This window comes from Heterodontus francisci, chromosome 7 (assembly GCF_036365525.1).
Source record: "Heterodontus francisci isolate sHetFra1 chromosome 7, sHetFra1.hap1, whole genome shotgun sequence".
Taxonomy (NCBI): Eukaryota; Metazoa; Chordata; class Chondrichthyes; order Heterodontiformes; family Heterodontidae; genus Heterodontus; species Heterodontus francisci.
The window spans coordinates 58,008,870-58,023,978 of record NC_090377.1 but is presented as its reverse complement, the minus strand read 5'-3'; the positions used below and the strand labels follow the sequence as shown (position 1 = coordinate 58,023,978).

Genomic DNA, 15,109 nt, shown 5'->3' with positions numbered 1-15,109 from the left:
TTATATTTGTTGGATGTTCACTTGCTAGTGTGTAGGAATTCTCAGCAACGTGTCTCAAAAGTTAGCAATAATTGATTTCAATTTACTTTTCACAGACCTAATCCTGGACCAGCAAGTGGCCTCCGGCCTAAGTGATGATGTCCGTCAAAAAGTGCATCAAGCCCTCCTAAAGCGACATCATCATCAGAATCAGAAGAAGCTTAGCAACCGAATTCCTATAGTCAGATCCTTTGCTGACATTGGAAAAAAACATTCTGATCCGCACTCATTGGATAAAAATGGTGAGATGCCAGCACCTATTGCTTCAAGTCTGAAAATGAAAGTAAAATATGTCAAAGCAAGTAATGCAAATTTGTTTGGTATTTATAACAAACATAAACATAGAATCAGAAGTTTTATGTATGTTTAAGATGAAATTCAGTAATTACTTATTAATACTAACTAATAACTGTTACTGAGATAGAATATTAAATCCTAATTTAATTTTGTTCAGCTATTGATGTTGGATTCTCTTTAATACCACATTTATGTCATCCCATTTTGCTTCACTTTAGGTTTTTGCACTTCCAGAATGCTATATAATTTTTGTTGAGCACTATATTTTATGACTTTGACTAAGTTCTTAAATAGTTTAACTGCTCCCATCATGGTTTAATACAGCTCAAGAATACTCCGATTTCCCTGCTCAGTTTGTATTGTGTTAGCTAATCACAGCCTGGAGATGAGTGCAGGTACTTCATGCTAGTGTTTTCTTCTGCGCAGTAGTTTATAAATCCACTTGTTACATTTTTGGGTTTTTCTACCCTTTTCACTAATTCTTTTTCAGCGATTGTATCTCGGATCATTCTTCTAGATGTTTGACATCTTCGTATGCCTTTGATAGTGTCTTCACTACTCTTGCCATCTATGCCAAACATTTGGAAATGTGTCTGGGGCAAATAGAAAGCTTTGACCTGTCAATTATATTTAATCTGATGGAATTATTCTTATGAGGACATGGGGAAAACTTTATTCTAGCAGAACGAGTGGGTTTGGGAGCGGGCAGGTGGTTAAAAGTACTGAGATTGACCAAGTCGGGAACCCAGCTCAAACCCACTGACTTCCGCTTTTAACTGCAGCACCTTTGGCTGCGTGGGAGAAATCCCCTTGAGAGAGGTGGGTTGCCAATTTAAATAGGTTAATTTGTTTAGTATTTACAACAAACATAAACATAGAATCAGAAGTTTTATGTATGTTTAAGATGAAATTCAGTAATTACTTATTAATACTAACTAATAACTGTTTCTGAGATAGAATATTAAACCCTACTTTACATTAACAACTATTTGTCATTAACAATTATTTTGACTGGGGTTTTTAACTTTAACTGTGAGTGCACAGATTTCCTGGGCTTCCTGGAAGTCGCCTGTGAAAGCAAGCTGAGAGGACAGTGGGAATCGAGGGGACTGAACAAATGACAGGCAAATAATCCTGTAAATATTGAGACTTCACAGCTGCCTCCTTGTCTAAATGAAAGGCTTTTGCTCACAGGACTTATTCTGAGAAGGTGCCTTCACTACTTTGGAGGTTACTTCTACTACTTTGGAGTATTGTGTAACTGGTCTTTCCATCTGCCAAACATCAGTTCAGCATGGGTGTTGCTTGTGCAACTTTACCTTGAACCTCAGATGAGGACCAAGATGAGCAGCAGCATTACAACACCAGTAGCAGGAGCAGCAGCCGTCTACTTCTTGCCAACCTGTCGTTCCACAGGAGAGAGATGAGCACAGCAGTTCAGCTCAGAGGAGGCGATAACCTTAACACAGGGTATATTGGTAGAGAATCTAAGCTTCCTGGACATGTCTGATCACCAGTGCTTCAAGAGGCTCAGGGTAGTATTGCATCAGGTGTTCGTTGACATTTACAGCCTGCTGGAAGAAGACCTGCCAAGTGGACCTGCTGGCATGCTTTGCCAGTGGCTGACAAAGTCACCACTGCTCTCAACTTCTTTGCTTCTGCCTCCTCCCAGGGATCTGCAGAAGATACTTGTAGAATTTTGCAACCTGCTGCTCACAAATGCATCACACGGGTGACTGATACCATGTTTGCTAGGACCAACAATTATGTCCACTTTGCCACCGATGAGGCTAGTCAGAATGACTGGGTGCTCAGCTTTGTGGTCCAGGAAGTTATTGACTTCACAAATGTGGCAATCAAGGTGCCTCCAGTTCACCCTGGAATCTACATCAATTGCAAGGGCTTCCACCCCTGTGCAACCACAAAAGGATCATCATGCATGTGTGTAGGCGGTGGCCTAGTGGTACGTACTGTCACTAGACTAGTAAACCAGAGCTCCAGGCTAATGATCTGGGGACATGGGTTTGAATCCCACCACAGCATGTGGTAGAATTTGAATTCAATTCATAAAAGAATCTGCAATTAAAAAAGCTAGTCTAGTGGTGACCATGAAACCACTGTCGATTGTTGTAAAAATCCATCTCATTCACTAATGTCCTTTAGGGAAGGAAATTTACCGTCCTTACCTGAATTGGCTTACATGTGACTCCAAACAAACAGCAATGTGGTTGATTGTTAAATGCCGTCAGAAATGTCCTAGCAAGCCACTCAGTTGTATCAAACCACGACAAAATCTAAGAAAAGGAATGAAACCGGACGGACCTTCGGCATCGACCCAGGCAATGGACACGGCAATGGCAAACCCAGCCCTGTCGATTCTGCACAGTCCTCCTTATTAACATCAGGGGGCTTGTGACAAAGTCGGGAGAGCTGTCCCACAGACTAGTAAACCAACAGCCTGATATTGTCATTCTCTCAGAATCATACCTTACAGACAATGTCCCAGACAGCACCATCACCATCCCTGGACATACTAACAGGACATCCCACCAGAGGTGGTGGCACAGTGGTATACAATCGGGAGGGAGTTGCCCTGGGAATCCTCAACCTTGTCTTTGGGCCCCACGACGTCTCATCGAATCAGGTCAAACATGGGAAAGGAAACCTCCTGCTGATTACTACCTCCACCGCTCCCCCCACTTTGGCTGATGAATCAGTGCTTCTCCATGCTGAACACCAATTGGAAGAAGCGCTGTGGGTAGCAAGGGCACAACATGCACTCTGGGTGGAGGACTTCAATGTCCATCACCAAGAGTGGCTCGGTAGCACCATTACTGACCGAGCTGACTGAGTTCTAAAGGACTGGGTCTGCGGCAGATAGTGAGGAAACCAACAAGAGGGGAAAACCTACTTGATCTCATCCTCACCAATCTACTGTCCATGACCGTATTGGTAGAATTGACCACCACACAGTCCTTGTGGAGACGAAGTCCCGTCTTCACACTGAGGGTACCCACCATCGTGTTGTGTGGCACTACCACTGTGCTAAATGGGATAGATTTTGAACAGGTCTAACAACTCAAAACTGGGCATCCATGAGGCGCTGTGGAACATCAGCAGCAGCAGAATTGTATTCAACCACAATCTGTAATCTCGTGTCCCGGCATATCCCCCACTCTACTATTACCATCAAGCCGAGGGACAAATTTTGGTTCAATGAAGAGTGCAGGAGGGCATGCCAGGAGCAGCATGAGGCAAAGCTCAAAATGAGGTGTCAGCCTGGTGAAGCTACAACACAGGACTACTTGCATGCCGAGCAGCGGAAGCAACAGGGAATTGACAGGGCTAATTGATCCCACAACCAACAGGCGGCACAGTGGCGCAGTGGTTAGCACCGCAGCCTCACAGCTCCAGCGACCCGGGTTCAATTCTGGGTACTGCCTGTGTGGAGTTTGCAAGTTCTCCCTGTGTCTGCGTGGGTTTCCTCCGGGTGCTCCGGTTTCCTCCCACATGCCAAAGACTTGCCGATTGATAGGTTAATTGGCCACTATAAATTGCCCCTAGTATAGGTAGGTGGTAGGGAAATATAGGGACAGGTGGGGATGTGGTAGGAATATGGAATTAGTGTAGGATTAGTAGAAATGGGTGGTTGATGGTCGGCACAGACTCGGTGGGCCGAAGGGCCTGGTTCAGTGCTGTATCTCTAAACTAAACTAAACTAAACTAAACTAAGATCAGATCTAAGCTCTGCAGTCCTACCACATCCAGTCATGAATAGTGGTGGACAATTAAACAACTACAGGAGGAGAAGGCTCCACAAATATCCCCACCCTCAACGATGGGGGAGCCCAGTACATCTGTGCGAAAGACAAGGCTGAAGTATTTGCATCCATCTTCTGCCTGAAGTGCCGAATGGATGATCCATCTCTGCCTGTCCTGAGGTCCCAGGCATCACAGATGCCAGTCTTTAGCCAATCCGATTCACTCCACATGATATCAAGAAACGGCTGAAGGCACTGGATACTGCAAAGGCTAAGGGCCCTGCCAACACTCTGGCAATAGAACTGAAGCCTTGTACTCCAGAACTAGCTGCGCCCCGAGCCAAGCTGTTCCAGTACAGCTACAACACTGGCATCTACTCGGCAATGTGGAAAATTGCCCAGGTTGTCCTGTGCAGAAACAGCAAGACAAGTCCAACCCGGCCAATTACCGCCCCGTCATTCTACTCTCAATCATCAGCGAAGTGACGAGTGTGCTATCAAGCGCCACTTGCTCAGCAATATCCTGCTCACTGACGGTCAGTTTGGGTTCCACCAGGGCAACTCAGCTCCTGACCTCATTACAGCTTTGGTCCAAACATGGATGAATGAGCTGAACTCCAGAGGTGAGGTGAGAGAGACTGCCCTTCACATCAAGGCAACCTTTGACTGAGTATGGCATCAAGGAGCCCTAGCGAAACTGGAGTCAATGGGAATCAGGGGAAAAACTCTCGACTGGTTGGAGTCAAACCTAGCACAAAGGAAGATGGTTGTGGTTGTTGGAGGTCAATCATCTCAGCTCCAGGACATCACTGCAGGAGTTACTCAAGGTAGTGCCCTAGGTCCAACCATCTTCAGCTGCTTCATCAATGACCTTCCCTCCATCATAAAGTCAGAAGTGGGGATGTTCACTGATGATTGCACAATGTTTAGCACCATTCATGAATTCTCAGGTACTGAAGCAGCCCATGTCCAGATTCAGCAAGACCTGGACAACATCCAGGCTTGGGCTGATAAGTGGCAAGTAACATTCGCGTCATACAAGTGCAAGGCAATGACCATCTCAAACGAGAGAATCTAACCATCTCCCCTTGACATTCAATGGCATTACCATCACTGAATCTCTCACTATCAACATCCTGGGGGTGGGTGGGGGGTTCACCATTGACCAGAAACTCAAGTGGACTAGCCACATGAATGCTGTGGCTACAAGAGCAGGTCAGAGGCTAGGAATTCTGTGGCGAGTAACTCACCTCCTATCTCCCTAATGCCTGTCCACCATCTTCAAGGCACAAATCAGGAGGGTGATGGAATACTCTCCACTTTCCTGGATGGGTGCAGCTCCAACAGCACTCTAGAAGCTTGACACCATCCAGGACAAAGCAGCCCACTTGACTGGCACCTTCACAACCTTCAACATTCACTCCCTCCACCACCAGTGCACAATGTGTAGTGTGTACCATGTACAAGATGCACTGCGGCAATTCACCAAGGCTCCTTCGACAGCACCTTCCAAATGCACGACCTCTACCACCTCGAAGGAACAGGGCAGCCGATGCATGGGAACACCACCACCTGCAAGTTCCCCTCCAAGCCACACACCATCCTGACTTGGAACTGTATCGCCGTTCCTTCCCTGTCGCTGGGTCAAAATCCTGGAACTCCCTCCCTAACAGCACTGTGGCTTTACTGACACCCCAGGGACTACAGCGGTTCAAGAAGACAGCTCACCACCACCTTCTGAAGGGCATTTAGGGATGGGCAATAAATGCTAGCCTAGCCAACAACGCTCATATCTCTCGAATGAATGAAAAAAAGACTCTCCGGGAGCTGCCATGATGATTGCATCCTTCGGTGTCCGCCCTTTCTGAACTCTTTGGACCTCGAAGCAGAGCTAGCGGCTGGCTCCTTGGAGACTAGGACCACCCACTGAAGATGTGGCTGATGACACCCGTTAAGAACCCAAACAATGAGGCCGAGGAGTGATACAATCAAAGCTACGTGACCACGAGAACTGTCATCCAGTAAGCAATCGGGATGCTGAAGATGGGTTTAGGTGCCTGGACAGATCTGAGGGCCCTTCAGTATGCACCAGCCTGGATCTCAAGACTGAAAGTGGTGTGCTGTACTCTGCACGACATAGTGCAGCAACGAGAATTTGAGCTATAGGAGGAAGAAGGTGGTGAGCACAGTTCCTCTCAATGGAAGAGGAGGAGGAATGTGATGTGGCAGGGACACCGCAGTGGCACGTACTGCTGCCCAGGATGGCCTCCTTCTGGCATAATTTAGTTAGATTAAACCAATGCCCCATCTGGGAACCACATTCGGAACTCACTTGGCACCTTCCCAACATGAAGCAGTTCAACAATTTACAGTCACCCAGTGTACACTTTAAGTCTCGTCTTACCACTCATCACAAGTGAGAAGGCCATTTCCCAGGCAGCAGACAAAAACGGGCAACATAGGAAAATGGTGCAAACCAGTTTATGTGAATGAGAAATGGAACAGAAACATAACAATGTAACCTTGTGTTAAGTGCCCATGTGCACACCCTTGTGCAACCACAAATCTTTATTCTTCCTTTTTCTGCTACTCCCATGTGGTGCAACCACTGATGCTTCATCAAAGGCAGAGGCAAGCTTCTCATATCCCTGCTCTGACTGCTCACATACTCTTGGCTGACATCCCCTGGGTTTTGAAGCCTGTTAAGATACTACCAATGACTGTGGCATCTGCACATGTGCAGGAGCAGACTTGGCCACCAGAACAGGAGGTTGCATGTGGGGCACTGGCTGAGGGGTGGTAGGGCAACAGGTGAAAAGTAGAAGTGCTTTGAGCAGAATCCCCACTTCCCTTTTCCCATCTTCCCTCTCATGACGCTCCCCCCACATTTCCCTGCTAGCAATGAGCTGGAGAGCTGAGTGGCAAGGCGAGGTTTTCATCATTCTTGTTTAAGGTGGCATTCTAAGTGTACAAACCATTGGTGAGGAACTAACTATATGCACTCGTTTGCTGTATTTGAAGCATACCTCCATGCAAATGACCACTCTTTCCATGGATGAAGACATCATCGTGAAGGCCTATGACATCTTGGCACTCATGCTTGAGACAAAGTCCTGCAATCTCTCTCTAAGCGTGCATAGTACGGTTGGAAAGGCTGCCAGCACCTCACATATTTTTTGCTGCTGCTCCAGCAGTATTCTCTTCACGATGGCACCTGAGACTCAGCACCTGCATCCAGCTCAGCAGAGCTTGGAGTGTCCTGTACCCACCCACTACGGGGACACTCCATTGCTGCCCCTGTTTCCACCACCTGCTCTTGCTTGCTTGTGATGCATGAGACACCATGTAAAAACCCAACTATTTGTCTTGGCGAGATGTGTGTATCTGAACTGATGCACCGTCTGCATGGGTCCTGTGATGGTGCATCCTTAGAGTGAGTTAGCTCCTCTAAGAAGTCTTCATTCTCCTCCTGCACTACCTCTTGTGGAACATTGTGGGCCTGTGGAGATGGAAGACATGAATTAGAACTGTCAAGGTAAGAGGTGTTAAGTCAACATTGTGCACATTTTACTGGTTGCTTACATCAAGTCAACATGAGTGAGTGTTGTATGCCATGTGGCTGTGATACTTAATTCTGTTGACAGACAGCTGGGAGGTTCCCATCTCTCTGTCACTGATGGCCAGGCATCTCGAGATTCTGCTTATCGCTAGCGCTTTGTCCTCTGCTGGTGTCATATGGAGATTCTTCAGTTCACTGTCTCTCCCTGGTGTTCTATGCTCTCTTCTGTAAGGAGGGAGAGGAGAGTCCTGTGAATGAGAGTAATGGAATGTGTTGAGTGCATGAATGGACAACATTTGTGGAAGGTCACTATCAGGGATAGATGTGACATTGCATTAAGATGAGGATGAGTGTCAGTGATAGATGGTCAGATGGGGAGGTGAGGAGGTGCCTGGACAGACAGGATGTGGTACGAGAAGTGATGTGCAGGAGTGGACTGGGGAAGGCAGATTGAGAGGGGTTGGTGTTAGAAACACATCAGGATGTACTTGAATGTGCCACGCCACTCACCTTTCCTGACCTGATTAGGTCATAAAACCTCTTCTGGCATTGTATCCAGGAGCATGGCACCACACTCCTGCTGCAAGCCTCCTCAGCAATTTCCAGCCACACCTTCCTCTTCTGTGGCAGGCTGCTTGCTCCCGCTGGCAAGGAAGAGCATCTCTCTGTGGGCCCTTACAGCCCACAAGCATCAGCTCTAGGGAGCCATCAATGAAGCGAAGTGCTGCCTTGCAATGTTGTGGATCTATTGCTGCAGTTTCTTATGCTGTTGAAATATCTACACAATCCTTCAACTTTCATCCGAGTAGGGTCCCTTTAAATACTTGAGCTAAAATATACTCTGTGGGTCATCATCACACCCACTCGCGCTAATTACTTAAGAAATCCAGATGTCAGATATTGATGCAGTTGCTATATTAACAAGCCACTGACAAATGCACTAATGAAACTTCCGGGTTCCCCACGTGCTACTGGGCTGTCCTCCTGCCAGTAAAGCGAACAGTTAAAATCCAGTGCTTAATTTTGAGTGACCACCCCCCCCCCCCCCACCCCTCCCCGCCCCTGCCACCCCATTGGAAAATGTGTGTATGTAACTGTTAAGTAAGAATAGCTATGATGCCCTACCTATGCTAGAATAGTTTCCTAACCCACATAGTTGAGGCTCATTATTTTCATTTTTTCTGTGTTGGGAACCCCCTAAAAATATTGTCACTCTTCTAGGAATCTTTGTTCAAAAGATCACAAAGGAAAACAACGTGATAATTTCAGCAATCAGTTTGTTTTCTATTTATTTGTTTAACAACTTGAGGAATGTTGGTGCTGTAGAATGGAACTCTCCCATTTCAGGGAACCAGTGTCAGCATTAAGCATTCTGAAACACAACACACCGAAATGCAACGCAAATCTCTTTACTTTGTTTCAAAAATCTGCTTCAGCCCAATGCAGAAGAACACCAGCAGGTCACCCTCTACTGAACCAGTGGACTGAATTTTCTCGGTGCCAGTGAAGTCCTGCTGCCGGGGCCGAAAGCGGGAGCCGACCCTGCTTTGGTGGGTGGCGGGACCCTGGGGTCATATTGCTGATGGCAGCCAATTTAGAAGCTGCCACTGGGGTCGCCATTCAATTAAGGATGGCGGTCCACCCCTGAGAGCTACCAACCCAATTTAAGGGCTGACGGCTTGTCAGCCTCAGCAGCAACACCGTGAGCGGTGGCTAGTGCTGAGGCAGCAGCTTCAGGGAGAGGGCACTTCAATGGCAGGGTGCCCTTGAAAACAGGTAAGTGGGGTTTGGGGAAGCCGAGACCAGGCAGGTAGGCCTTGGCGATTGTAGGGGCTGGGGCGGGGTGTTGTGGTGCACCAGTACGCTATTACCACAGGGGCAGCCATTGCTGCTGGAGACTCCATTGTGGGCCATGGAGTGCCCATAAAGTAGGGATTCCCCCTGGTAACTCGCTGGGAGGCTGCCAGGGTTCATTTGGTGGTCTCCCCACATGGCGTTGGGCCCTCCTGATACAGGCAAACTGCTCTTGGAGGTGGGAAATGGCACAATTGGATATTAGGTGGGCGGCTGCACCGCCACGTTTACCACCCCTGGCATGGTAGTGGGAAGATGTTGGGCTCCTCCTGATGCCCTCCCCCACCATATTGCTAGCCCTCCCGTCTCCCAGCCCATCTCCAATGGGCTGGGAAAATTCAACTTAGTGTGTCACCCCTTACTCAGCCAGTATGAAAGATTCTCATTGAACCAGTGTGGTACCCCCTTACTGAACCAGTGTGGTACCCCCTTACTGAACCAGTGTGGTACCCCCTTACTGAACCAGTGTGACAGCCCCTTACTGAACCAGTGAGATATCCCTCACTGAACCAGTATTAAATCCCCTCACCAAACTAGTGAGATACCCCTCACTGAACCAGTGGTAAGCCCGAGGAATGGAAGCAATTTAGAATCCAGCAGAGGAGGACCAAGAAACTGATAAGGAAAGGGAAAAGAGACTATGAATGCAAGCTAACTAGAAACTAAAAAAGGCGGACTGTAAAGGATCCTTTAGGTATGTGAAAAGGAAAAGATTAGCAAGGTCAAATGTGGGGCCATTACAGGCAGAGACAGGAGAATTTATAATGGAGAATGGGGAAATGACAGAAAGGCTAAGCATTTAGTTGTGTCTGAGGAAGGTACAGAAAATGTCCCAGAATTATTTGAGAATCAGGGGACTTGTAAAAATGAGGAGCTGAGGGAAATTAGTATCATTAAAGAGGTAGTACCCGAAAAATTATCTGGATTGAAAGTTGATAAATCTCCTGGACAGTTGAGCTACATCCAGAGTATTGAAGCAGATGGCTATTGAGATAATGGATACATTGGTGCTTAGCTTTCAAAATTCTATATATTCTGGAAGGGTTCCTGCAGACTGGAAAGTAGCAAATGTAACCCCATTATATAAGAAGGGAGTGAGAGAGAAAACAGAGAAATACTGACCTGTTAGTTTGGTGTCAGTCGTAGGTAACATGTTAGAATCTATTATAAAGGATGTGATAACTGGACACCTGGAAAATAATGATATGACTGGGCAGAGTCGACTTGGATCTCTGAAAGAGAAATCATGTTTGACAAACGTGGAACTTTTTTGAGGACGTTACTTGTAGCATAGAGAACCAGTGGATGTGGTGTATTTGGATTTTCAGAAGGTTTTTGATAAGGTCCCACACAGGAGGTTAGTGAACAAAATTAGAGCACGTGGGATTGGAGGTAATATACTGCTATGGATTGAGAATTGGTTAACAGACAGAAAGTAGAGAGTATCACAGAATTACAGAATTGTTAGAGCGTAGAAGGAGGACATTCGGCCCATCGTGTCTGCACCAGCTCTCCGAAAGAGAAATTCACTTAGTGTCATTCCCTGCCTTCACCCTGTAACCCTGCACATTCTTCCTTTTCATATAACTGTCGAATTCCCTTTTAAATGCTTCAATTGAACCTGCCTCCACCACACTCTCAGCGCATCCCGGATCTTAAGCACTTGCTGCATGAAAAAGTTTTTCCTCATGTCGCTTTTGCTTCTCTTACCCATTACTTTAAATCTGTGCCCTCTTGTTCTTGATCCTTTCACGAATAGGAACAGTTTCTCTCTATCTACTCTGTCCAGACCCTATGATTTACAATACCTCTATCAAATCACCTCTCAGCCTTGTGTTCTCCAAGGAAAACAGTCCCAACTTCTCCAATCATCTTCATAACTGAAGTCCTTCATCCCTGGAACCATTCTCCTGAATCTATTCTGCACTCTCCAATGCCCCCACCGCTTTCCCAAAGTGCGGCGCCCAGAACTGGATGCAATACTCCAGCTGAGGCCGAACTAGTGTCTTATATATATGCCCCTATTAATAAAGCCCAGGATACTGTATGCTTTATTAACTTTATTAGCTTTATTAACTGCTCTTTCAACCTGTCTTGCAACCTTCAATGACTTATGCAAAAATACACCCAGGTCCTTCTGCTGCTACACCCCCTTTAGAATTGTACGCTTTATTTTATATTCTCTCTCCATGTTCTTCCTGCCAAAATGAACTACTTCATACTTCTCTGCATTGAACTTCATCTGCCACCTATCCGCCCATTGCAGGTGCAGCAAGCAATTAGGAAGACAAAAATATATTGGCCTTCATTGCAAGAGGATTTGAGTACAGGAGTAAAGAAGTCTTGCTGCAATTGTATAGAGTCTTGGTGAGACTGCACCTGGAGTATTTGGTCTTCTTATCTAGGAAAGGATATACTTACCAGAGAGGGAGGGCAGCGGAGGTTCACCAGCCTAATCTCTGGGATGGCAGCTTGTCTTATGAGGAGAGATTGCAGAAACTGGGCCTATATTCTCTAGAGTTTAGAAGAATGAGAGGTGATCTCATGGAAACTTACAAAATTCTTACAGGGGGTGACAGGGTAGATGTGGATAGGATGTTTCCACTGGCTGGTGAATCTAGAACCAGGGGACACAGTCTCAGAATAAGGGCAGGCCACTTAAAACTGAGATGAGGAGAAATTTCTTTACTCAGAGGGTGGTTAATCTTTGAAATTCTCTACCCCAGAGGGCTGTGGAAGCTCAATCATTGAGCATGTTCGAGGTGGAAATCGCTAGATTTCTGAATACTCATGACATCAAGGAATATGGGGATAGTGGGGATAAATGGAATAGAGGTAGATGATCGGCCATGATCTGTTTGAATGGCGGAGCTGGCTCGATGGGCCAAATGGCCTACTTCTGCTCCTATTTCCAGTAATCCTTTACTGATTCAGTGTGACACTGCTCACTGAACCAGTGTGAAACCCCATCACTGAACCAGTGTGATACCCCTTACTGAGCCTACATGACATCCCCTTACCAAATCAGTGAATCGCTTTTTACATTTTCTACATCAAACATGCAATGGTTTCTCTGACTTCATTTTACAAATCATACCAAATTAGGGATAGTTTTGTTCTGTAGGATGATGGCCACTAAGAATTGGATTGAGACTTCTCAAACTGACTTCATAGTGGATCTATGCAGCCAGCAGTCAGAAAACTGAAAACATTTCAATTGGTATAGAGCAACAGAAACTGATGCTCAGGATTTGCTGGTAAAATAATGGTGAGTTCAATGTGCAGGCCGTTAATAATGTGTAAATAAACCCTGCAATTTGTGATGAGGAAGAGATGCGCCACGAGTTGAGTTGCCACAAATTGATAGGCAATTTGTGCCACTGCGTTGTTAGCCTTGAAAAATCAAGAGGCCACTGCCAATCTCCCCCGAGTTTCAAGAAATTACTGCATTTGTGCAGTTAAAACAAATTAAGCCCGGTGCCGAAAGTTAGAGCTGGTACTTAACGATATCAAGACCCTTCTAATGATGAGGTTTATGTTTCTGCAATTCCACTCAGCCTGTCCAGCCCATAAAGGGAACAGAAGTTTCATTCCTGCAGATGGTAAATTGTTCCTGAGGTTTTTAAAGTTTCAAATTTAAATTTTTCTTTTTTTTCCTTTTTTTATTTGTTCTTGGAATTTGAGTTTCGCTGGCATGGCCAGCATTTATTGCCCATCCCTCATATTTTTCCTTTCTGTCTTTTTATCTCTCAATTCAATGTTTCTTTCCCTTTTATTTCTCTTTCTTTATCTAATTTGATTCCAATTCACCCTTTCCTTTTCTCTTGTTTCTCTGTTTCTTTCTCTAGCCTCAAACCACATTGGTTAAGGAGATAGACTGTTGGTCCCATTGTTCACCAAGTCCCAGAAACCCTGTTGATTTGCCATGCCATTACCAGCTCATCCTTCCAGCAATTTGCAGGGCAAATATTGTTCAGGCTTAAAGGATGAGCAAACAAAAATGGGGCAAGCCACACGATGCCCTTCTCCAACAAATTTTGGGCCAATGTGTTAGTAAGTCATAAAATATGAAAAGGAATATAATTTTTGAGAGACTGTACTTGAAGCAAACATTATGTCGGGCTCAAGTTAGACAGACGATGAATGATTTTGCAAACCTCTTGGGCTCTGTAGTTCTCAATTTGAAAACTTATGCTTTAGGCTCACACATGAAGAATGACCACTGATGACAAGGTAGACAATTGCTGACATGTCTAGACCATGGGTCAACATATTCAGGAGAAAAGGATGAAATTTAGACACAGTAGAAAAGGAAGGGTTACTTTGAAGTAAAAACAGAATATGCTGGAAATACTCAGCAGGTCTGCAATACATGTGGAGAGAGAAACAGAGTTAATGTTTCAGGTCTGTGACCTTTTCAGAGTCTCTGTTTCTCTCTCCACAAATGCTGCAGACCTGCTGAGTAGTTCCAGCATTTTCTGTTTTTATTTCAGATTTCCAGCATCCACAGTAGTTTGCTTTTGTATTATGCTACTTTTAAATTTCTAATTCACTGGCTGGATTTTAAACTTTGTATTTAATTTATATTTATTGTTCATCTGAAGTATGAACTACTTAGAATTTGTAATGAATAAATTCTAGATGTTCTTCAAAGTATAGATTGTCATCTTGTTTTCATAAATGTCTGAAGGTTAGTTTATTGTACTTTGTTTTAAATGTTTGCTGCGGCAAATCACTACAGTAGATCACTATAAACATTAAAAAATCAACTTTTGCCCCTAAGAACACAAAGCCAATTACTGAACCTACTAAGGCAACAATCAAGAAACACAATTTTGCTATCTTGTTTGCCAAGAGTGAAAACATTACTATAAATTAAATATATATACCTGTTTTCTTCTTATGATTCAATCGTTTGATATAGTTTCCCTGCCAATAATACTGGTTTATTTTCTTTTTATGTTTTCTAATTTCATTACTTTTATTGCATTTTATGCAAGTCTCTATAAATTTGTCTTACATCTATCATTGTTAGTTCATATCCTCATTAGACCTCATGTGTTTTCTGTGTCTTGTTTCCACATTTGTACCTATCTCTAACAGGCTCAACTCTTTCTGCTTCTCTTACTCCTTTCTTTTTGACTCATTGAAAGCTGGTGGGAAGACCTCAAGACATGTTGAAACTTCTCCTCAACGAGCTTCAGGTGATGCACAGTTTACTCCCATCACTTATGCATTACAAGTGTCCTCCAGTACATTCCCTCACATGGTGAACGACGTTGGTCAGCATTGCTGGTTTGTACTGAGTACTACTGCGGAAGTGACTTGCAATTGTAAATAACCTTTTAGGCTGCCAGTGTTTATGGATGGAGTTCATTTATTACAGAATTGCCCAATGCCCCACATTAAAACAATGTAGTTATTGTCTTCCAATTATGTTCTTCTTGTTTCATGAACACTTTTGTAATTTAACGCATCTCATGTGATCTATTATAGAAACACTAACTATTGTGAATGACTTGCTTAATCTAATTGGAAATCTGTGCAGTACTGAAGGCTTGAATCTGGGCATTTTTCCAATCTACTATTCAGTTCTAGT

At 44.8% G+C, this 15,109-nt stretch overlaps 1 protein-coding gene across 1 annotated transcript in view; it reads left to right on the top strand.

Annotated features, from left to right (window-relative positions):
* The window catches only part of LOC137372380 (sodium-driven chloride bicarbonate exchanger-like), a 274,810-nt gene that overhangs the window by 116,916 nt on the left and 142,785 nt on the right, over positions 1-15,109 (top strand). The window contains exons 6-7 of the mRNA XM_068036269.1: positions 96-281; positions 14,664-14,714. Coding sequence (XP_067892370.1) covers positions 96-281; positions 14,664-14,714 — 237 coding nt within the window. The remainder of the gene's footprint in view (positions 1-95; positions 282-14,663; positions 14,715-15,109) is intronic.